The 24,535-nt window shown below is 32.7% G+C and overlaps 3 protein-coding genes and 1 long non-coding RNA gene across 6 annotated transcripts; 3 read left to right on the top strand and 1 right to left on the bottom strand.

Moving 5' to 3' along the window:
- Positions 1–2,286: 2,286 nt before the first annotated feature.
- LOC112418602 (uncharacterized) lies at positions 2,287–2,824 on the top strand. Its single transcript, XM_024775017.2, has 2 exons — positions 2,287–2,318; positions 2,365–2,824. The coding sequence occupies exons 1-2, from the start codon at positions 2,287–2,289 to the stop codon at positions 2,822–2,824; spliced, it is 492 nt and encodes a 163-aa protein (XP_024630785.1).
- Positions 2,825–4,618: 1,794 nt separating this feature from the next.
- On the bottom strand, positions 4,619–5,287 carry LOC11434140 (albumin-2). The gene has a single exon (XM_003590457.3). It carries the CDS (start codon positions 5,285–5,287, stop codon positions 4,619–4,621), a length of 669 nt encoding a protein of 222 aa, XP_003590505.1.
- An 11,534-nt stretch (positions 5,288–16,821) lies between these two features.
- Positions 16,822–17,665, top strand: LOC120576196 (uncharacterized). The gene is made up of 2 exons (XR_005642297.1): positions 16,822–17,141; positions 17,236–17,665. It is a non-coding gene; the product is annotated as an uncharacterized lncRNA (long non-coding RNA).
- Positions 17,666–20,251: 2,586 nt separating this feature from the next.
- On the top strand, positions 20,252–23,536 carry LOC120576919 (uncharacterized). Of its 3 annotated transcripts, XM_039827605.1 has the most exons (6): positions 20,252–20,488; positions 20,933–20,980; positions 21,063–21,184; positions 21,835–21,943; positions 22,266–22,449; positions 23,119–23,536. In XM_039827605.1, the coding sequence occupies exons 2-5, from the start codon at positions 20,936–20,938 to the stop codon at positions 22,365–22,367; spliced, it is 378 nt and encodes a 125-aa protein (XP_039683539.1). In that variant the 5' UTR covers positions 20,252–20,488; positions 20,933–20,935; the 3' UTR covers positions 22,368–22,449; positions 23,119–23,536. The 3 variants fall into 3 exon arrangements, 1 of the variants encoding a protein (XP_039683539.1); XR_005643023.1 differs by lacking the exon at positions 21,835–21,943; XR_005643024.1 differs by lacking the exons at positions 20,933–20,980; positions 21,835–21,943 and having other exon boundaries at positions 20,253–20,488; positions 21,042–21,184.
- The last annotated feature ends 999 nt before the right edge of the window (positions 23,537–24,535 follow it).

Raw genomic sequence — 24,535 nt, 5'->3', positions numbered from 1 at the left:
ACATCAAAAGTTCAGTCCTCATAGTATCATCAATTCATCATATTAACAAGACTACACTTAATCTAATTTTATCATGCCTTGTTATAAGCATAACACCCCGTAAAGTGTAACACTTAACTATCACATAATATCATCAACTCTGTTTGCATGTTAAAGATTTCAACGATAAAATAATACATGTAAGTCCAAGATGTTGCAAACATTACTAGATGAATTACTATTGATCATTAATCAATAATCAACAATTTAAAAATGAATCAAACATTAAAATCAAAATTAACTTTTTCAAAAAAGTCAATTTCCTTGCAAACTAGAAACTCCCAATAAAAGAATGACCAAATAAATTCACAAATTAAGTCTTCTCTTTAAACAATTTGTTACGCTGTCAATATAAATTAGTTATGTCCCACTTTTGCTTAATAGATGTTAAAGAATGACTAAGGAATTCCCGTAAGCTTAACTCAGTTAGTAGGGATATTGCAGATTATATGCAGGGGTTGGGGTTCGAACCTCGGACACCCCACTTCTCCACAATTAAATTGTGTGAGCTCTAGCCACTAGGCTACTTGACAAAAAAAAAAAAGAATGACCAAGGAAATTGACAAATTAAGTTTTCTCCTTAAACAATTTGTTAAGTTGCAAATATAAATTAGTTAATTCCACCTTACACATAAATGTTAAAGAATGACCGAGTAAACTAATAAAGTCTTCGTGATTTTTTTTTTTTTTTCTGAGGTAGAAGTCTTCGTGATTTTTTTTCAATTAATTTTACAGATTTATTGGACCCGTGTTGCAACAAATAGGGTTTTTAAGAGTACACATAATCTTTAAAAAAAAAAAAAAAAAGAGTACACATAATCTCCATTAATTTGTTACAAGAAAAAAACACCATGTACCAGAAAAAGAAATAAACACACCCCCACTACCTTAGTTTTAATACGTCAATTTTATATATACAGGTAAAGCTAGAGACCACCCACTTGTCAAAAAAAAAAAAAAAAAGAGACCATCCACCCATAAATGATAAGGTGTTCATTAGCATACGACACTTGGATGTAGAAGACAAAAAAACAATTTCTCTTTCTTCATTAGTGATTGAATGGATATGACTCTTAAAGATATTTCATCACATACATACATCCCTTTTCTCTCTCTTGCTATCAACCGATCATTTTGTTGCCTTTGTAAAGAATGAAAAAAATTCTTGTGATTTTTTGACTTTTGTTTTGGTACAAATGGCTTTGACTTTTAAAAATAAAATTTGTGTTCCTATTGATCGGCACTAATGTAATACTCTTTATTTTATTTTTCTTTACAAATATCGGCTTTTTTATTTAACTCAATCTAATTTATTTTATTTTATTTGGAAGCATTTTTTTTTTAAGAAGTATTTGGAAACAGGGTAGGGTAAAGCGGGAAATGAAAAGGGAAAGTAAGAATATTTTAGTAATTAATTTTAGATTACAATCTTACCCTTTTGTCTTCACTTATTTTTAAAGAAAGAGAATGTTTTTTTTTCTTTTACAACTAGGTGTGATATGCTAATGAACACCCTTCTCATTTATGGATGTGTGGTCTCTAACATTACCCTATATATATATATATATATATATATATATATATATATATATATATATATATATATATATATATATATTGATACACACACTAGCAAAAACATAAACATGTTAATTTTAATTTAATTCTATTTTACCTAATATATAAAACTAATTGACCTATCTTCTACCTTCTAGCACCCAACCTGATTTGACCGTCAAGGTGTCTTTTGCAACCACATCTTCTATTGGAAAAGAAGCTCACAAGCAGTTGTGAATGTCCTATCATCAACGAAGAAAGAGATATGTTATTTTACCAAATTATTCTAATCAACTACTCCCTAGATTATATTATTGTAAGGATCAATTTCCTTATCTAAATTGGTACCTACTCTTGATTTGCTTCACCACCGCCACATTGCTCCCTCTGCAACATGTTCAAGATGTGGGGAACATGATGAAACTCTACTGCATTGCTTAAAAGACTGCAATTTTTCTAAAATCATATGGATCAAGCTCGGTTTTACTGCCCAAGATCCCTTTTTTGAAGGAACTGCGCACAGCTGGCTCAAAGTTAATGCAACTGGTGCGCACTCTTCCACCTTCCTCGCTGGTCTGTGGTGGTCGTGGAGACACCGTAATCAGATGTGCCTTAGCCATGATACATGGTCCATCACTACGATCCTCTGTCACATTCAAAATACGGCTTCTTCTATTGACAACTTTTTCCATGTCGCGCCTGCTCTTAATTCAGACTGTCAGGTTCGTTGGAACAGCAATAACTACAATTGTGTTGTGTTAAATGTAGATGGGAGATGTTTGGGATCTCCTACTCGAGCTGGTTATGGGGCATCATCCGGAACTCTGCTGGGTTTTATCTCTCGGGATTCTCAGGTTATCTTGCAGCAACCTCTAACATTTTGTTTGCAGAACTTTCTGCTATACATCACGGTCTTAGAATGGCTTTGGAAGCAGGTATTGAGGAGTTGGTTTGTTACTCGGACTCTATGCTCGCCATTAAACTTGTCACTGAACAGGCTTCTAATTTCCATGCCTATGTTGTTCTAATTCAAGACATCAAAGACCTCTTTTCAACAAGAAATTTCTCCATCCATCATTGTCTAAGAGAAGGGAACCAGTGTGCCGATTTATTTGCAAAGCTAGGAGCCACATCTAATGAAGAGTTTACTACTTATGTTACTCCGCCAGAAGACCTCATTCCTTTGATCAAGAACGATGCCATGGGAACTTATTTCCCTAGAGCTTAGTTTTCTTCTTTTTTTTGTTGTTTGCTTTTCTTTTTTAGCCTTGTGACAAAAAAAAAATGATATTATGTGAAAGATGCATCCTCCTAAAGATTACATGGTCAAGATATAATCAGCCCAGCATTAAAACACCACAAAGGAATTTCTGATTTTTAAACCTGCCACTAAGGCACCACACAGAAATGCATATATCATGCATGATCATGAAAATGAAAATTAAATCCCGCCACTTAAACACCACAAAGAAATATGATATTAACCTGCCACTGAGACAAACCTAGTCAAATAAAGTAGCCACCACTTAGGCAAACAAAGAGTAAATCAATATACAATAACAGAACTTGCATTCTCAAAACCCACATCGTTGCTTTCAGACATATTAACAATTCAAAATTTAATCAGAAATAACATAGAATTTATGTCATCATGTACACATAGTAAAAAGTAAAAACCTAACATTCATCACATATCACCTCAAATCATGTTATCATATATAAACTTCGTAAAAATCCAGACTTTACTACTTAAATAAATATACTTTAATTTTTTTTTTTGACGGAAAATATACTTTAATTATTATCTTTTTGTTTCTTTTCTAACAACAAGAATTTTTACCACTACCTCATAGCATGATCCTAACACTTAGTATGGACTTATGGGAAAAAAGTCCATACCTCGAACACTTTTTCTCTTTGACACAAAAGTTCTTTGAGTCCAACCGTGGCTCTCACTCATCTGTAGAACTAAACTAATGTAGATACCTTTCATGCATTTCACATATAAGAACATTTTTCAAATTTAACAAAATATCTGAAAGCATTCAATATAATTAGATGTTTCTTAAGAGAAATAAGATAAGCATGCATGCTGCCCTGAATGTAAAAAATAAAAATAAAAAAGGAAAACTACTCAAATCCTAGGCAACTTCATTGCAACAGTGTTGTACTTTGAAGATTTTGATGGGAAAATCAAACTATTCGAAGAGAAAACTACATAAATGATTTATGATAAAAAATAAAAAAAAATGTTTCTATTCAATGATTGGATCCACAGAAAGAGAAAAAAATTAAACACATTTTTTTTTGGTAGAGTTATATATTGAGTTTGAGATATTGCCCAAGCAGTGTACATATGTAGACATACATTCCATTTGCGACATTAAATTGTTTAACATTACATTTCATTAATAAGTTTATACTTTCATTATCTCCTTTATTCCTCCTTCAAAAAAAAAAAAATTATCTCCTTTATTCCTCCTTCAAAAAAAAAAAAATTATCTCCTTTATTCCTTCAATCGTACGATTAGTGCTTAAAAAAGAAAATTAATCCCACTAAATAGAAAGCAGATAGGGTCCTTTCAAAATAAATAAAAAACAGATAGGGTCACATATTTATAACATCACATTATAAGAAAAGAAAAGAAACTAACACACACGCACATCTTATATTGATGTGTTGAAAGTTATTGATACAAGAAGAAGAAAAAAAAAAGCACACGATGTGTTTCCACAAGTATGCATTTGAAGCATACCACACTTATTACATTGGGGAGCAGAAAGTAAACAGCAATAACATGAGTTTCCACATGTATGCGTGATGAGCATGAACATATACAGAACCAAAGTAAGCACTTCTAGAATAAAAATTAATGATGTAAATTTTAGAAAGAAAATATGAAATCTCTTTCTAATTCTGTCACTAAATTTAGTGACAAATAAATTAGAGAGAAATTTCATTTTTTTCAATCATTAATCTTGGTCATTAATTATATTTTCTAGAAGTGACATACAATTAGATCTAGAAGTTCAATAGACCTTGAAGAGCAGGCCATTCATCATGGAACAGCTTTACTCTACCATTGACAATACAGTCGCCTTCGTTGGAAATATCAATACGTGCATAGTATTCTCCTTTGAAAACGTAAGCTTGGTTCGGAACATGAGAAGCAAATGCTGCATCAATTCCATTTTCAAAGACCGTACCGAGCAAACTCTTAAAACCAGAACGAATGGAGTAATGAGTCACAATAGTCTTACTGTGATAGTCCATACGAACATACTCATTTCCTTTGAATAAGAAAACATTATGTCCGGTCCACTTAATTGCAGCGTCTATTCCATTTTCTAAAAATGTTCCCTTGAGACAATGGAACATGGTAGTGATTGGAACAGGGCCATCGACTAACTCTGTATCTGAATCCGGAGCGAAATCTATTTTGGCACATTTATTGCCAGAGAAGATGATCGCTTCGGTGCCTTCTGTCTCAAAGGCACAATCTACTACCTTTTCAAATGGTGTTTCATCAAGAAATGGAAAACCATCAGAAGTATGAATCGGCCTTTTAACAACACGATCCTTCTTGGCTCCCGGAGCATAATTCACAACCGTAAACCTTTTCTTCTTGAACACGTAACATTCATTGAGCTTAGATGAACGAAATGCAGTATCAATGACTTGGCTTGACATTTTTGTTATTGGAGGGTTTTTATTTTATTCAATGTAAGGGATATTGAAATGTTTTTTGTTATGTGTTTGAGTCGAGAATGCCTCTCTTTATATAGATGTTATGTGGTACTGTCTTACCTAACGGTTATGTGAACCCAAAATAATTAATTGGAGAGATTAATTGTGTATACGTTTGCATGTGACCAAGGAAAATAACAAATAAAGTCTTCTCTCTTTAAACAATTTGTTAAATCCCCGAAAATTCGTTAACTTCAAATTGCTCAATAGATTATATTAGAGGAATTACCAAGAAAATTAAGAAATATAAGTCTTCTCTTTAAAAGATTTGTTAAGTCATCAAAATAAATTAGTTAAATTGAAATTGCTCAATTGATCATATTAGAGGAATAATTTACCGAGGAATTTAGAAATATAAGTATTCTCTTTAAAAAAAAAAAAAAATTGTTAAGTCAGCAATACAGATTATCTAAATCCAACTTGCTTGATAGATGCTAAAGAATGACCAAGGAAATTAACAAAGTCTTAATGATAATTCTCCAATTAATTTCACCAATATTAATTCAGTCCAATAAATCTAGAGGTCTAAATCGAAATTTAAAATGAGACTCTTTAAAAATTAACAATAACAAAATTGGAGGCACTTTTAAGCCTAGTTATTTTTTTAACTATTTAAAAATGTACAAATAAATATTTAATAGTACATTCATATTATTGAATAATTTTTTATGAAAACATTATCATATATCCTAAGGACACATGTTAGCACCACCCTGTAGTTAATCCAATTTCATTGTAATATACGGTGGTGTACTAATGCAACAAATAAAGCCCATTTATTTTAAGATGTGGTGTGCATTCATTTTCATTTTCACAATATCCCATAAAAACTCTATCGTTGAGAGTGAATGAGAAAGGAGTGATACTAGGATAAAATTTCTTAAAAAGTTTTTGTGTTGCACTTCATCCATCATTTTGAATATATTTTTTTTATAATAAGTAAGGTTTCACCCATATTTTTTAATTAGTGTAATCTCATAGTCTATATACTAATGTGACACGACGGACGGAGGAGGTGAGAGCAATTCCCCATCACACGGCTCAAGGAGTAGGACACGAAAATGCTCATCTTTGAAAAAATAAGACGGCGCGTCTCTACCTCTCTAAAATAATCTAACAGCAAATAAAATTTGTTCAATGGCCGCCCGTGTTCTAGAAGAACCACTCTGGAGCCTTTGCCTCATTCTTTCAGCAAATCGCTCGATATGAACACGTATGAAGGCCTGGCACTTTGGCCCCTGATGTTTTTTTATTTTCATTTTGGTCTTTTTAGTTGCAAACTTTAGACATTTTAATCCCTTAAATTTCTAGTTTCAGATGCTTTGATCCATTGAGTTACAAATGTTAGACAATAAAAGAGAGGATCAAAATCTTTAATATTTGTAACTTAAGGTACATATTAAAGTTACTACATATTACTGTCTACCTACCTGTTATGTGAATCCAAAATAGTAGATATTTGAAAGCCAATAATTAATTGGAGAGATTAGCAGGGTATACGTTTGCATGTGACCAATTTGCTTGTGACCAATATAAAAATGTGGGATAATGCAAGGTTTGGTCTTTTAAATAAGGGTGATGTTAACAGGTGCTCTCAGAGTACTAGTTAAGGATACCAAAAAAAGAAGTTAATTATAGATTAAAAATGAATTTTTTTTAGATTTTATGAATTGATTACACAATTTTTAATACAATAACTACTATATAATTGAATGTCAATGACCAAGGAAATTAACAAATTAAGTCTTCCCTCTGAACAATTTGTTATTAAGTCGTCAAGATAAATTTGTTAAATCCAACTTGGTTACGTGTTAAAGAATGACTAAGGAAATTAACAAACTAAGTTTTTTTTTTTTTTAGGGAAACAAACTAAGTCTTCTCTGTAAACAATTTGTTAAGAGGCCAATATAAATTGCTAGTTAAATCCAACTTGCTCAATATAAAGATAATAAGGAATGACCAAAAAAATTAACAAATTCTTCTTAATTTATTTTCCAATTAATTTCACTTTGTCGTCTGAAAGAATATTCTCTTGATTAACTGTAGTTGAAGAAGGAGTACTCTTAACCTTTTTACTAAATCCTCTCTGATTTTTGGACTTGTGCATTGCCATAAGGAGAAGCTCGCCCTCTCATCAAACAAAGGAACATCCAACTTTAAAGTAGTCATAAGACTATCTAAGAAAAATAACAAATTAGATGATAACTAATGTAACACCCCGTTACCTAAAAGCAATTAAATAACATTTATACATCTGAGTAATCCACAAACGGGCATGCTACACGTCATTTCAAAATTTCTTAAATAGAAAATAAAACTATTTAATCAAGCAACTTATTATTTATGAAAACATAGCAGCGGAATAGTTTTCAAATCCATAACCTCATAACATCCAACAACAGTCTATGGCATTAAAGGCCTTAGCATAATTCAACAACATTGTTCAAAAGACAATAAAGGCTCCACATCACAATTCCAAAATTTGATACATGGAAAAGAAACAACAAATAATATAAATAATAGTTCTCATCCCACGTATCAGAGCCCTAGACACGACATTGAGCCACCACCAACTACTCAGGATCACCTGCAAGTTACCCATAGGAAGGGCAACATTTTCAAGCAGAAGGGGTGAGATTCACAACAATAAATATAGATATTAAAATCTTCAATTGAATCTAACACCCTAATCATCAAACACATCATCTTGTAAACATATATATGTGTATAAGTTACAAGCAACAACAACATCAACAATACACCATGATCACAATGAATATATATAAATGCATATTCAACACCAACATCATCCATCAGATAATAACTGAAATCAACAACCAAGACTCATGCAAATGACATGACCACTGCTAAGACACCATCTTAGACTTCTTAATGAAATGCAATATGCATGTGGTACCAAACAGGACCGAAGCCCTCACCGCTTTTGAATGGTTAAAGCATTCATCAGGACCGAAGCCCTCACCGCTGTTGAGCAACTAGTACTCCAGGACCGAAGCCCTCACCGCTGTTTTATGCATATGCAATGGACCTACTTGTGTATATCTACATACAACTGACCATGCAATGCAACTCCATGCGACTCCACTATAATAATATGTATGATTCAATAAATAACATACATGCAACCATCATCAATAATCATCAATCCAGCAATTCAATCGACCAAAATAATGCATAATTATATATAACCATGCTCAAATACAACAACATCAACCTCCACTATTCAAGCTAGCAAAATAACACTCAGGAACTGTGCAGCTCGCCTCGCGAGCACATCTGCTCGCCATGGCGAGTTCACAAAAACACTAGCTCGCCACGGCGAGTTCAAGGCGAACTCGAGGCGAGTGAAAATCAGGTGCTCTCGGGAAAAATGCCATTTTCTCACTCAAAACTCATTTCTAAGTTCCCTATTCATCTTTTTAACCTAAAAATTCCACCATTCATCATTAAAATCATCTAGGTACCTTAAACCATCCCCAAAACATCTTATAACAACTTTTCAAAAATCAAGTTTTGATCTGGGCTACTCGCCATGGCGAGTTGGACTGCTCGCGAGGCGAGCTATGAAGTTGCTCACTCGCCATGGCGAGCACAGCTACTCGCGAGGCGAGCGATGAACTTCTGTACGGGCAGAAAACTGGTTTTACCCAAAAATCCCATTTTTCTTCCAATCACTCCCCAAATCAATTTACAGATACAAAATTAAGTGTTCTATGCAACCAGAAACCAATTCTAACATCAAAAACATGCTTACAACTTCAAAATCCTCATTCTATTATAAAACCCCAAATTCCCAATTCCTCACCAAAACCTGTTAAACTCAAAATCAGAAATCAGTAACTACACTATTGAAGTAAACCTCACCCTTACCTTAGAAATTGCAGAAAATGTACAGCAGAAATGATTCTTGGCTCTAACTTGCTCTTCTCTCCCTCTTCTCCCAAAGGTTGGTTTTTCACGTAAAACTGCTTCTGATACTATTTCTCAACTTCCCTCTTACTTAACTCCCTAATATTTCCATTAGCTCCCCATTAATTTTAATAATTATTAAATAACTCCCCAAACTCCAAAATAACTAATATTTCATACTTATTCTAATTATTATTAAATAACTATATAATAAAATAATTCACCACATAAATCATCCAAAATCACACATATATATATATAAATATAAGCATATACTCCGCATAAATCACCAAACATCATATATAAATATATATATATACTCCACATAAATTAAAATAATTAATTATAACAACTAGGGCGTTACAACTAATCTCTCTTCAAATGAATGGCTTAACGCAACTTCTATTTCACCCTTGATCATAATATTTGCATGTCAGTTATCGGAAAATACACAAAAGAAAATTTCTACAAAGCGGAAGCACAACCACAAAAGAAGTAAAAAAGACAAAAATAACTTAAGATGATGGTTCGACACTTCATGATCTACATCCATGTACAATCTCTCAACAAAAAAATTATTACTCACCCTGCAACTTTTTACAAGAGAAAATTGAAAACCCTCTTTAAAATTTTTGGACAAAATTGCAAAATCTCTTAACTTTCACACAATTATAATTTTTGTACATAAAACTTGCAAACTATGTCATGACGCACAACAATTCAAACCGCAGGTACACCCAAGAGATTATAGATGGTGTGGTGAAGAAAACTAAAAGTAACTCTATTTATAATAACTCTATACCTCTCTTTTTTTCTTTCTCACTATCCGTTGTGCAATTTGTATGAATATCCACTTCGACAAAGGTAACTTAAGGGACTAAAATTGTCTTCGGTTAGTGATTTAAGAAATTAAAATGTATAATTTTTGTAATTTAAGAAATCAAAATGAATTGGAAAAAAAAAACATAAAGGACAAAGTGTCTGACATTTATAATTTAAGGGACCAATATGATGTGAAAAAAGTCTAGACCAAAGTAAAACTTTGAAATAACTTAAAAAACAAAAATATAATTTGGTCTAAAATAAAAGGCAAAATTATACTTTTGGTCCCTTAATTTATTTTAGATAGCAGTTTTGTTCTTTATCTTTTTTTCATTTCAATTTTGTCATTTTGATCCATTTACATATGAATTTTTAAGATTAAAATTCATGATTTTATTTTCTTATGGTCTTTCAGTCTTCAAATCTATGATCCTTGTCTATGTTTACATGAGAATATTTAATTTGAAGCTTGAAAATGTATATGAAAATGGACAAAAAGGACCAAATTGAAATGAAAAAAAGATAAAGGACCAAACTGTTACCTGAAATTAAGTTAAGGGACTAAAAGTGTAATTTTGCCAAAATATAAATATATGTGGTAGATCGTTTATAATATTTCAAACATGTTTGTAAAAAGTGATTCAAAAATACAAAAGTTAAAGAAAAATTAAACATATATTGTTTGAACATGGATGATACGAATCTACAAATGTACGGTTTTATTAAATAGTAAAAATATTGATCCACAAGGAATGAAGTAATTACGAGTCTAATTTTCAATTTTGATCAGCTGAAAAGGAATAAGTTGTTTGAGTTTATGATTTCTTGGTTTAGATTTCAGATGGTATAAAATGGTCTTAGGATTGTGGTTTAATCATAATGAAGAACTCTAAACATTCCATATCTATTTCTCTATTTATTGTTAAATTCATTTCAAAATATAAGATAATTCTTTAGTGTTTCATGTTTTCTTTCAGAATACATGAATGTATCTCAATAACAATCAAGTCTACTTACATGGTTGATTATTATTGAGACCTTTTGAGTGCAAATATTATTGTCTCAAGACTTACAAAACTATTTTCATGTTTTGTTCATCTTATCTAATCTCATTTGATTCAATATCAAACTTCACCTTTCGGTCCTTCGTTTGATATTTGAGATATGATGAAATAACAATATCAAACTTCACCTTTCGATCCTTCGTTTGATATTTGTTATATATAAACTAAACAACAATGAGATTAGATTAGAAAATGAATTTTAATAAAATAGAGTCTAGACTTGGGTTGAATATGATTCAATCATCAGATTATTCTAACAATATCAAGACTAGAAAAATCTATTCACTCATGATCCTTGTAAACTAAGGATTAAAGTAAAGAGACATGAAAATAAAAGGCATAAAAACAAATGATTGGAAATGTAATTAAGTGCAGAATTATAAAGAGCAGAAAAGTAAACAAGAAAATGTAAAGTACATAAAAGTAGAGAACAAGAAGCTTAAAGAAATTCTAAGAACTTTGATTTCCACTTTGTAGCAAGTTTACAAGTGTGTAAGATCATGCTTTTTCTCTGATAGGAGGCCTATCTATAGCCTAAGACCCCCAGATAAACATTTATGATTGCATAGAGTGCATGGTCGTGCTTGTTAGGTCTTGCTCTAGGTCGTGCACTTTCCAAGCCTTCTAGATTCCAAGTTACAAAAACGCATGATCGTGCTTGTGATCTGCACGGCCCGTGCGTATTTCTCTGCCAATTTTTAACCATATACTAGCCAAAATGTACGGTCGTGCTTATTGGGGCGCACGTTCATGCTATTTTTTCACCATTTGAAAATTCATCCTTTTCTTCATTATTTGGTCCTGAAAATGAAAACTAATGTTTTGTAGTAAAATATTATTGAATTGAAATGGCTAAAAACACCATAAATTAAGACTTATCAATGTACTAAAAGATCAAGCATTACCCTCTTTCGTTAAAAAATCTCTATTTAACTATTGTTAGTTTCCAAATTTATATTTTAAAAATTACCCTTAGACAATAGGTGGAGGTGCGTGTGCGCGCACATATTTATATTCAGTGATGAAAAATAAGGAACACGTAAATAAAAAAAAGGTTAAAGTGCTATTTTTGCCCCCTAAGTTTTAAAATGTTGTGATTTTGGCCCCCTATTAAAAAAATGAAAAATTTTCCCTCTATCTTTAGAAAAATATGCTCTTTTGACCTTCTAACTTTATGAAAATATGCTCTTTTAACCCTCTATCTTTAGGGAAATAAGCTCTTTTGACCCTTAATCTTTACAAAAAGTTGCAATTTTGGCCCCCCTATTTTGAGACACGTGGCATCTTCTAAGCAGGTTTGCAACGTTTTGTAAAATTAAAGGGTAAAATTTTCATTTTCTTTAATAGGGGACCAAAATCGCAACATTTTGAAACTTAGGGGGCGAAAAGTGCACTTTAGTCAATAAAAAATGGTCAAATTACACTTGTCATTCCTTAACTTAATTCCATGTAACATTTTCGTCCTTTAATCTTTTTTTATCCACGTGATTTTTGTCCTTTTGATTGGTTTGCATATAGATTTTCAAGCAGCAAATCTAAAATTCATATGAAAACATGATTGAAGGACCATATACTTGAACACTAAGAGTTCCTATCAAAATCAAAAGAGAATTATAGATTTGAATCTTAAAAATTCATATGTAAATTGATCAAAATGAAGAAAATGATATAAAAAAAAATATAAAGACGGAATTGTTACTTGAAATTGAAATTATGTTAAGATATGAATAGAATAATTTTTCCATCAAAAATCTATTTTTAAAATACAGATTGATTCTTAGTTTCTTTCCAACAATCAGTGTTTCCTCCTTTCTCTCTCCATGTGCAAGTCATCTTATTTGCAATTGCCAAAGTTCTTGCAAAATAAATGTTGACACACTCATCTTCTTTCATAGAAAGTGCTTCAAATTTAGCACACAAAGCTTGAAGTTGTGCACGTTTAACCTTTGTAGAACCTCAAAACTTCTTTTTCATGGAATCCGAGATATCCTTTGAAGTATTGTGCGCAAGAATTGTTTCCATAATTGATCTATCAATTGATTGGGAAAGGTAATTCTTTACCTTGAGGTCTTTGATCTTGCTATCTTCTACAACTTTGACTTGTTCAGGAGTTGGATTTTGTGGTGCTATAATGACACCATTTTCGGTCAATCCCCGTTACTCCTTTGATCATAACAGATTCTCCATTAACTCTGTCCAATGATCATAAAATCCATCAAACTTGGAAATTTTAGGTGGCGTGAAAGGATGATGATCTGCCATAGCTGAATCTTCGAATCAGCTTCTAGAATTCACGAGATAGATTGAAGAAGGGTCTTGATGAAGATATCGTTGAATTGCAATGAAAAACGGTTGTAACACCACTCGTCCAAAAACTGTGTTTTTTTATATGATTTTTTTTTGCAAAAAAAAAAAAAAACATCACAGGATTCCATATGGGCTCCTGATACCAATTGTGTGGTAAAGTGAATTCTTATTACTTATTAACAATGATACAGGGCATATATAGTGAAAGTAAGCTAACAAACTAGTTTACTTGTGCCGCAAGTAAACTCTTAAATAACTTCTAACTAACCAACTACTTGTTATTTCATATCATATGCCTAACAGGATCGACTCTTTGTGGTGGCGTGACCGCCGTGACTTATGTTCAATTTTATCTGTGGATAATTTGGATACAAATTGGTTTTCCAATGTGACTCAAAAACAGGTTGGGAGCGGTGAAAACATTTTGTTTTGGAATTATTCTTGGTTAGGGGAGCAACCTCTGTGTTCAAGGTTGCCTCAGCTTTTTCTGCTTGCGGAGAACAAAGACGTCAAAGTTGTGGAATCGAGATTTTGGCAGGACAATTCTTGGCACTGGAACTTGTTCCAGACTCATGTTTTGACAGCTACAGAGGCTTCCTCTACAGCATTTTTGCAGCTGCAGCTGCACCATCCCACGACCTATAGCGTCCAATACGTGCAGTTGGTTGCCGGATTCGGGGGTTGTTTTTTCTGTAAATTCATGCTATAAAGTTTTGTAGAGACTGTGTTCTACTGCAGATTTTGACGAAGATTTTGCATCAACTGCTAAGCGCTATGGATCACTGCCGTCCCGTCAAAAATCAGTTTTCTTTGGATGGCGATTACTTCAATATAGACTTTCAACTAGGATAGAATTATGGAGGAGAGATTTTATAATAGATGTGCATCAACAATGTTGTGTTTGATGTTTCAATGAAATCGAATCAGTTAGTCATTTATTCGCAACATGTCCCAAGACTTTGGAGGTGCAAAATTTAATTTTTAAATGGATGGATGTTCAATTCCATGGGTGGAGTGGTGTCGATTTTCTTCGTTTTAACAATGTTTGCAAAGGCAAAAAAAGGTGACTCACCTTGTGTGGTTAACGACGGCATGATGCATTTGGCAGAAGCGCAATGTTCATTTTAACGGCAATCGCCAATTCCTATGGAGAGATCATTAGCATAAATCGCCTATCACGGTTTAGGTTCATTTGTGGGGAGGGTCATAATAAAAATATATTTTTTTCTCATTTGATGATTGAACCCAATTGTATGTCTCCAAAGTGTAATTTTTGAACTTCATGTAATGGGTTTCGAGTACCCTACTCGCTTTATTAAAATTTTGTTTATACAAAAAAAATCCAAAACTTAAGACACGATATTTAGTGTTTTCAAAAGCCTTTTTTTTTCTTTCTTGCGTATAATCATAGCTATGAAGTCACATTAATTCAAACCTTTATTTCTTTCCTACGATCCTTGCACTTAATGCAAATAAAGGACTTCAAAGAGGTCATTTTAGTTATTTTTTAATCATTTATTTATTTATTTTGGCTTATGTGTCAATACTCACATTGCCTTGCATATCTTTGGTTATCCAATAAATTGCCAAAAAATAATAAATTTTCAAATAACATACATGATATATCATCATACAATACACAACAGTATGCAAATTTATAAGAAAAACAGATATTCGTAACCGAAATAACTCAAAAATATGGAACCAAAATAGTTACTTAGGAACCTCTCAAAATTAAAGAACACAAACAACAAAGTACTTAAACAGAGAATTTAGGAACCTCTCTATTCAGCATTTTCATTTCTTCAAATTAGAAAGAGAAAGACACATAAATTTTAAGAAATAAATCATAAAATAATTAATGATGGAGGGATTCACTTGATGATGGTATAATTCACCATCATTAATTCATTTTGTGTCTACATCTTTCCAAATAGTTTATTTTTGCCTAAAAAAAATCCTCAATCCTTATTTTCTAATCCTAATGTACAATGCACACAAGACCTAAAAAACCCTAATCCTTGATTTTGAGCGGGAAAAATTTGCTTTAAATGCATTTACTCTCAAATTTGAAATTCAAATTCCCCACTATGTAGTTGCAACGAACCAAGTGCACCTACTAACTTTCAGTATTCCAAGAACATTGAATGTTGGTGTCTTTCCAAGGTGCCAAATACTAATGGACTTCCATGTTCAACTAACCCATTTCAATCTTTCTCTTCACAAACCCATAAACCCACAAACTAACATTGAATAGGGGATATTGCTCCGCTCTCTCTCTCTCTTCTCCAAACCCATTTCGAACTAATTCAACTATAATCTAATCTTCAGCAGAAAATTTTCAGCAATGGATAATCCAAATCCTTCTCAACAAAAGGAATTTCCGTTGGAAATAGACGGAGAAACAGAACAACAATATTCACTTCACTCTAATTTACTTCAACAATTCATCTCAATCTCTTCCATTGACAAATCGTGGATTTTCAATTCAAATTCAAATACAAATCCATTTCCAAATTTCAATTTCATTTTATTCTGTTATTTTTATGGTTATAGCAGATTCTTCATCACAAGGAATGATGGTATATTTTGCTTATTAGAGTTTGATCCGATTCATTTTGCATAATCTCGATGATCTTGAAAATATTATGATTTTTAGCTGATACAATCTTTTGGTGTCATGTATAGATTGTTTAGGTCGTTGATTCATCACTTTCTGTTGTTAAAGAAAAAGCAAGCGAATTGTAGGACTCTTCTGATCGTGACAATGAGGATGAGCAGACACCCTACAGCAAAGCGGTGGGCAAAAGATCTGCTGAGAATGCTATTTCAGATCTGACGGTATATGAGCTGGATGGTGAGGAATCTGCCACAAAGCCTGTCAAAGCGGTGAAGCTCAAATGCATGAAAGTTGAGCCTCAGGAATAGGAGAACGTTTCATGTCGCAATTATTCAGCTACTATGTTGCATCAACTAATTTATTTTGAATTTTTTTATGGATGTTGTCATTTCCGTGTTTACCGCAATTGTTTTTGTTGTTTCAACTACTTTATGTTCGTTTCCTGTTAACCGCTGTTTAAGGTGTATGAGAGTTCTTGGCCATATGCTGATATTTATGAATATCATCTTAAGAATCTTATTAAATATAGTATATACTACCTTATTATTCAATTAACTTCATTCATGTTTTATATGAGTGAAGTCCACCTAATATCCTAAATTGCGGTGAACATTCATTCTGAAGCTTTTTTTGCGTCTGTAGGCACATGAAGGAATGGTCTGCCATTTTTTTATTTACACCACTATATTTTAGTGTATATTTCTGACATATTATTTGTAAGACCACTTCATATGCTTATATAGTGTCTAAACCCCTTAAAAAGCGGTGGCTGTAACTATTTCCTATATTGCAGTGTCGTAACAATTGCTGCCATTTCAATGATTGAGATGCTTTTCATAGAGATGACATGTACTATATCGCGGTGTCATGACAACTGTTGCATCGGTGATAACGCATAGATCTGTGGACGTATCATCATAGACCGTCTAACATTAAATCTCATTGTTTAATAAGCCAACTGCAATTCCATTTTAGCAGGCTTCTGTTATGCTCCAATGATGCTTTTTTTTCCTCCAAATGGTTGAGTGTTGATGAAGCGGACAAATGATTTCTGGTATGGTGCTACGTTATTTTGTGGTGATTTCTGTCGAATGTATAAACAGTTGTTTATATAAATGTCACTAATTTGTGCGTTTGTTTTTGTTCAGACCCTTTCATATGACAGAGTTCTGAACTCTGTTATGCCAGTAAACACCAAGGACTTCTATTTGAAAGATCATGCGGGTCACGTGTGGATTTGCACCCAAGCTTCTGTCCGTTCCAGGAACCGCACTACAAAATAGAGGGTGAATGGAAGCATTCTGTTTAAGCCGTAAGGTGACTGCGGGGACATTCATCAAAATTGGTCCACCGACTGTTGGAGCTAATACTTCGTTTTATGTCACTTTTAGAGTTAGTAGTTTGTTTGACTGAATCAATAGATGTTGAACCGTTATTTACATTTTCAATCTAACGAGAAAAGACGAGTGATATGCCCTGATCCACAGATGTCGCCATGGCTGTGATTAGTTTTGTTATATTCTACTGAATTTATTTGTATTGCATCAGAATTTGTCAAAATCGTATGTGTATTTTCAATTCGTTTTGGATGATTCATAAGAATTTAATTTATCAGTATATAAAGCTCCATTTTTAACTAAGTTCTATGTAGCATGAAACCGTTTTAAGGTTTTTGAATTGCGGTGACTTAAGAGATTGACAATGTTGATTTCAACGTCAATGATAAATATGATCGGAAGCATTGTAATTTGTGGTTATGCATTGTTCGAAATGTTTTTTTTTTAACAGCTTTCGAATAATTCTGTTGAATTTTTTTAAGCAGTATATAAAGTTCCATTTTGAACTAAGCTCAATGTAGCGTGTAACCGTTTTAAGGTTTCTGAATTGCGGTAACTTATGATATTGACATTGTTTATTTCAGTGTCAATGATAAATATGATCAGAAGCATTACAATTTGCGTTGAAAATGCTTATTATAGGATCAATTTTGTAAACACCGCGATTTATGAACTGTGTTTGTCCTCTCTAATTGAGTAAAGTAGGATCACCACTATTTAGAACGATATTTATAAGCAATGTCTGTGTTTTTTGACGGAAGCTTTGTTAAATTGCGGTGATGTATTGTTCTAAATGTTTATTTTTAACAACTTTCGGATAATTCTGTCGAATTTTTCTTAGCAGTATATAAAGCTCCATTTTGAACTAAGCTCAATGCAGCGTGTAACCGTTTTTAAGGTTTTTGAATTGCGGTGACTTCTGATATTGACATTTTTTATTTCAGTGTCAATGATAAATATGATCAGAAGCATTAATATTTTCGGTGAAAATGCTTATTATAGGATCAATTTTATAGACAACGCAATTTATTGAATTGTGTCTGTCCTGTTTAATTGAGCAAAGTAGGATCACCGCTATTTAGAAAGATAGTTATAAGCAATGTCTGTGTTTTTTGATTATGTCTATTTCACAAGTAACTAAAACATGATGTACTCTATAAAATTAGACGTTTATTGCTATCTCGGTGTTTATGATCAATTGTAGTAACACCACTATTTAGTTGTATATGCTCTAAACTTAATAAAATGAATCAATATCAATTTATGTTACGGTTGCTGCAATTACACAAAGTTACCAGTACCATAACTATATGTGTATATCGTAAATATGTATCAGCATGCAATTTATGATTGTTTTATACAGTATGGTTTCATAGCTTAATATATACTACAATTTTCTATTTTACTTATTACTTCCTTAACCAAAACAGTAATATTAGATTTATACTAATTGCAATTATATCATGTGTTCAGGCCTAAATTTATGCTTATTCGTATATCTTAGAAGTAACTGTTTGTTTATATATTGCAGATTTGGTGTTGGATTATACACAATTGCGGAGCTATGCACTTGCGGAAATTGAACAGTTGTTGCAATGTCATGGAAAATCCATGAAGGATGATTATCCTATGATGCCTCTGCCAGATGTTTCTTTAATTCATCAGTCACACAATATGATGTTGTATGATGAGATGAGATGAGATATGATTGTAACGTCTTGAAAAATGAGCACAAGAGATTGATGGACACCATGACTCAAGAGCAAAAGCATGTGTACGACACCATCATTTCAAGGGTTGATTCAAACTTACCAGGTTTATTATTCTTTGTCTATGGATATGGTGGAACAGGGAAGACCTTCATATGGAGAGCTTATCATCAACAATTCGATCTAGAGGTGATATTGTGTTGACAGTTGCTTCGAGTGGTATTGCTGCATTGTTCATACCTGGTGGAAGAACTGCTCACTCTAGGTTTGCAATTCCATTAATTGTTGACGAGTGCTCAACTTGCACCATACATCCTAACAGTAATTTAACTGCTCACTCCTATGATGCACCAACACTGTTTCGAGGCCCTTGATCGAACACTCAAAGATGTTCTAAGACATCGCAACAACGACAGACTTGATATCCCTTTTGGTGGAAAAAATGTCGTCTTAGGTGGTGATTTTCGACAAGGGAGTTAGCATGGATAACACATCAAATGTTGTCTACAAGGAATTTTTTCGCAATGTACCAGCATGAACCACTTTTTAATTGTAATTTTATATGTACCGATGTGAACTACTTTTTTATTGTATTTTTTCGCATGGATTTACATTGTATTTGCACCATATGAACATTATTTTCTATATTAATTGAATGTTATGTCTTCAACAATTATGACCCGTGCGGCAGCACGGGTGCAAGGTCTAGTTAATCCTTATCCTTATTATCTAATCATAAACTACAATGCAAACAAAACATCTAAAACCCTAATCCTATGTTTTGAGCGGGAAAATTTTGCTAATACCTCACTTAATGCCATTTTCAAATTTCAAATCCCTTCACTGTATGCATTTAAAGCATTACATATTTCCCATGTACATTTTACATGGTTGTGTATAAAGCAGTTCCAAGTAACATCGTAAATAACAAATATTAATCTATGATGCGGTTCCAATGCATTACATTCCCCTTATCCTTATATCACACACTCAATGCCTCTTAACTAAAAAAAAAAAAACACAGTTCTTCTCCCTCATTCTCTCCCAGTCACTTCTCTTCTCCTCTCCAAGTCGATGCTCTGCTCTTCTCCTCTCCTCTCCACTCGATGCTGCTCTTCTCCTCTCCCAGTCGATGCTCTGCTCTTCTCCTCTCCCAGTCGATGCTCTGCTCTTCATCCTCATCGACTCAAGCTCCGGCCACCTTCCGTAAACCACCACGAGACCGTGAGTCGAGAGTGAACATATTCATATTCATCTCGCATCAAATCCAGATCTCGAAATCCTCTGCATCTCGATCTGTTGGTTTTAACCCATGAAAATACATTGATTTTGCTGACCTAATTTCATTTCTCCAGGTATTCAATCTATCCCAATCTGATGTATGCTAATTTATTAATTTTAGAATTAAATATCTGGGTTTATTTAAGTTTATTTGATTTAACGTTAAATTAAGTGAATTTTGTATTTTGTTGTTATATTGAACAAACAATGGTATTTTTGAGAATAAAAAGTGGTAAAAAGAACGGAGGCTCTGTTTAGTTCAACCAAAATTCTTCAGAATGTTTAGTATCAACTATGAGTCATTCAGTTTGATGAAATCTACTTTGCATTATAATTGTTTGATAAAAAGATCACAAGAACTTACTTGAGGCAATCCTCATTCTTATTTTTTATTTTTTTGGTACAACATTCTTATTTTCTTCTATGTGCATTTCTTAATCAAGTCATGGAAAAGGTAATAACTCTCATTATGATTGGAATTTAAAATTAACTTAGGGTTGTTTTTTCTCCAATTTCAGAATATGACACCTCTCCTATGTGCATTTCTTAATCAAGTCAAGGAAAAGGTAATAACTCTCATGATGAACACATTTCTTCAACTAATAAATTTTGTTTACTTTTTGACAGTGTTTCAAATCCATTTCCCAGATAGGGAATAATAGTTTTTGCTGCACGTTCGGCTCACAACAAATTCTCCTGTCATGTGTCACCGACGAGCTGAAGTGGAAGCTCCACGAGAGCAGACAAAAAAGCAGCAAGACCTTTGTGAGGTTTGAGAACCTCCCTTTTTCCTTTTCAATTTCTTTTGACACTTAGATTTGGAATTCCAACATGATATTCTAACTGAAAATGATACTTTGTGTGACTTTTGTTGTGTTTAATTCCATCATTTTTCTACGGGTGATTTTTTTGTTTTTAGTTTAATATAGGATGTTTGACATATCACATTAATGAAGATGGATGACAAAGTTTGTCCATAAACTGCTTGACAAACAAAGTATTGAACGCTAATAATTTGTTCTATATGTTCCGCTAATAGCATACTGAACTTTGGTTGTAATACTCCGTGTTTCATGACAAACAAAGTGTGACAACAATTAAAGTATGGGATCTCTTATAATATTAATACTCCGTGTATCATAGTCTCCCATATCTAAAAAGTATTTGATATGTTTCATGATTTATGAATTTTGACCAATTTAATGGTCCCTTATGATCTAAAGGGATAGTCTACTTTATATGATCTTACGTAGGGCTGCTACTTACTGGCGTGTTATATGGTTTGTGTATTTCACTGCATGCTTTAATTTAGATTTGTGTGTACACCTGAAAGAGCTGAACCAGTTGGCCTCCTTTTCCAATCTGGGCTATTTTATTTTATTACCTTTTATTCCATATTATATAATGATCATTCTTTCAGGTTTGAGATGCCTTATAATATATGGTGTGGAGGATGCAATTCTACGACTGCAAAGGGTGTCCGGTTCAATGCAGAGAAGAAGCAAGTTGGGAATTACTACTCTACAAAGGTATGTGGCGAAGCATCTAATGTTTATTATGGCTACATCGGCAAATTATTTTTTCATTTTTTTTAACAAAGGCAGGTATAGAAGCACATGCTCATAAGAACAAACTTATTTAATATATGCATGTAGTAATTGATTTTTAACTAATGACAGTTTAAAATCTTGCAATATTAGTCACTGTTTAATCACTGTTATTTGTTACCAAGTGCTGCTAAATAGCGGTGATTATAATTTTAACTAATACTAAACTTTCTACTAATTTACATGTGTCTTTGATATCGTTATCTAATACCATATGTGTAACATTATTCCTGTCTATATGCAGCAAAACAATGCAAGTGATTTCCCTTCCGAGCTGGATATTTTCTATGGGAAACATATGTTGTTCAAAGTTGAAGTAGCTGAGGGAAATCTTATACATAATTGACATAGCTATGTGGTGAAGCGAATCACTGATGATGGATGATGTGGATATGATAAAAAGGTTCATGGTATTTCATAATATCAAGGTGCTATGTCGATACCATATCCTTATTCTAATAATCACAGTTTATGCGCACTGTTTATAATCATAGCTTTTATTTTATGCAGTCAATCACTGTTCCAACTCAGGTATATTGATTTTAAAAATGCAGTCATAAACATATACATACAATGATAGCAAAATAGATGAACCAGTTTAGGATTTGATTTTTTGCGGACTATGTCACCGCTATTTTGTTGTTACGGCTACCAAGCATCATTAATCTTATGTTATAGTGTTGATTCCAACCGTGTTTACTTTGTGATCAATTCACTCTACTTTTACTGCTATTAAATCCGGAGCTTATTTAATGTTACAGAAACACTTTCAAATAGTTTTTTATTTTTAACTGCTATGATATTATATAATCTAAGATTTAAGGTATAGAGAAACTAATAAGAAAAATGTGCGTCTGTAATTCATGTAGCATTTATGTTAAGAAATTCATTAGTAAATTTAATAATTGTGCATCATATATTTATTTGTAAAGTTCTGTCTTATAGTAATATTTGCATAAAAACAATTAATTTCTATAATGTTTTTTATTTATTCTAAAATAACCGCAGTTATAAAATAATTGTTTTATATTGTGCGTCCTACGCCTTCAATTCCAAGCTGCTCATGATAATTGAATGTTGTTTATTGTATCATGAAGGTTGAGGGCGTTGATTCATCCAAGTCTGCCGTTAATCAAAAGGACACTGATGTCATCCAGGTTAATGATCGTGAGAAAGAGGATGAATAGACGCCTTGCAGCAAAGTTGTATGGAAAAGATCAGCTGAGAAAGGTGTTTCAGATGTGACAGCTTATAAGTTGGATGGGGACGAATCTGCCACAGAATCTATCAAGCTGAAGTGTGTGAAGCTTGAGCCTAAAAATTAGGATGAGTGTCATGATGCAGTCCCTTAATTATATTAATTTTACAATTGCCTAGAAATTTTTGTTTATGTATTTTTCTCTATTGTTTTTGTTTCTTGAAGTACTATTTGTTCGTTTTCCTTTAAGCGCCGGTTATGGTGTATGACATTTCATATCCTTATTTTGTTTAATTCGAATTTTATCGTTTCTTGAAGTATTTAACTCATTTAGTGAATGTCTTTTATCATTATAAGGCACCATACCACCGTTAATTGCCGCAACTATTCGATTTTATGACATGATCTTTCTAAAAGCATTTCACTCCTGTATCTTAATGCAGGTGTATAGATACTTGGTATTGATAATGCCAACTCATCTTCGTTATTTACAGATATAATCATCAATCGCGGTGTTCATGCATATGCCACCTATGGGATTAGTAGTAACTTTACAATATAGCAACAAATTGGAATTTATGTCACGTATGCTATTTGTATTGAATAGAACATTTCTTCTGTTTTAGTATCTTTAAAAAGGATATTTTAAGCTTACATGACTTGGTTTTTTTTAGGAAATCCTTATTAACTTATATTCTTTTTTATTCATTTTAGTAGTTAGAATTCAGTTCTATATAAATTTTTCTTTATATAAGTTAGGCTAATATGCGTAAAACGCGGTGATTATTCTTATGTCACTAATGTGATCCAATAAAAAATATGGAATAGATAGGGGTTGTTAATCTATAACTCATGAAGGTTTTCTTTATTAGTGCATTTTACAAAACACCCTTCTCTGTTTATATGCTTCCATTTTCAAAATCACTTAGAGCATCTTATATGCTTCCAATTTCCTTCATGCTAGCATTAATTCTTCACCACTCTAGAATCACTGTAAGTGTTAACTCTAACCACTAATATGAGGCATCGTTCAGGTGATCCTGTTGCAGCCATTGTTGAATGCATTTATACATCTCTTTTAATGAACAAAAATCAGATTGAAGTGGCTGTCGCTAACACCGTCGGATACAAGGATACTATTTAAGTTCCAACGCAGACAGTTTCCTCTATCTATATGTTTTGCAATGACAATCAACAAGAGTCAAGGACAATCACTCAAACAAGTGGTTGTGTATCGTCCTCAACCCGTATTCTCTCATGGTCAGCTTTATGTCGCAATATCCAGAGTGACCTCCAGGAGTGGTTTGAATATTTTA

This window comes from Medicago truncatula, chromosome 1 (genome assembly GCF_003473485.1).
Source record: "Medicago truncatula cultivar Jemalong A17 chromosome 1, MtrunA17r5.0-ANR, whole genome shotgun sequence".
Lineage (NCBI taxonomy): Eukaryota > Viridiplantae > Streptophyta > Magnoliopsida > Fabales > Fabaceae > Medicago > Medicago truncatula.
The sequence above is the reverse complement of the archived record's forward strand: the minus strand, read 5'-3'. Positions and strand labels throughout refer to the sequence as shown.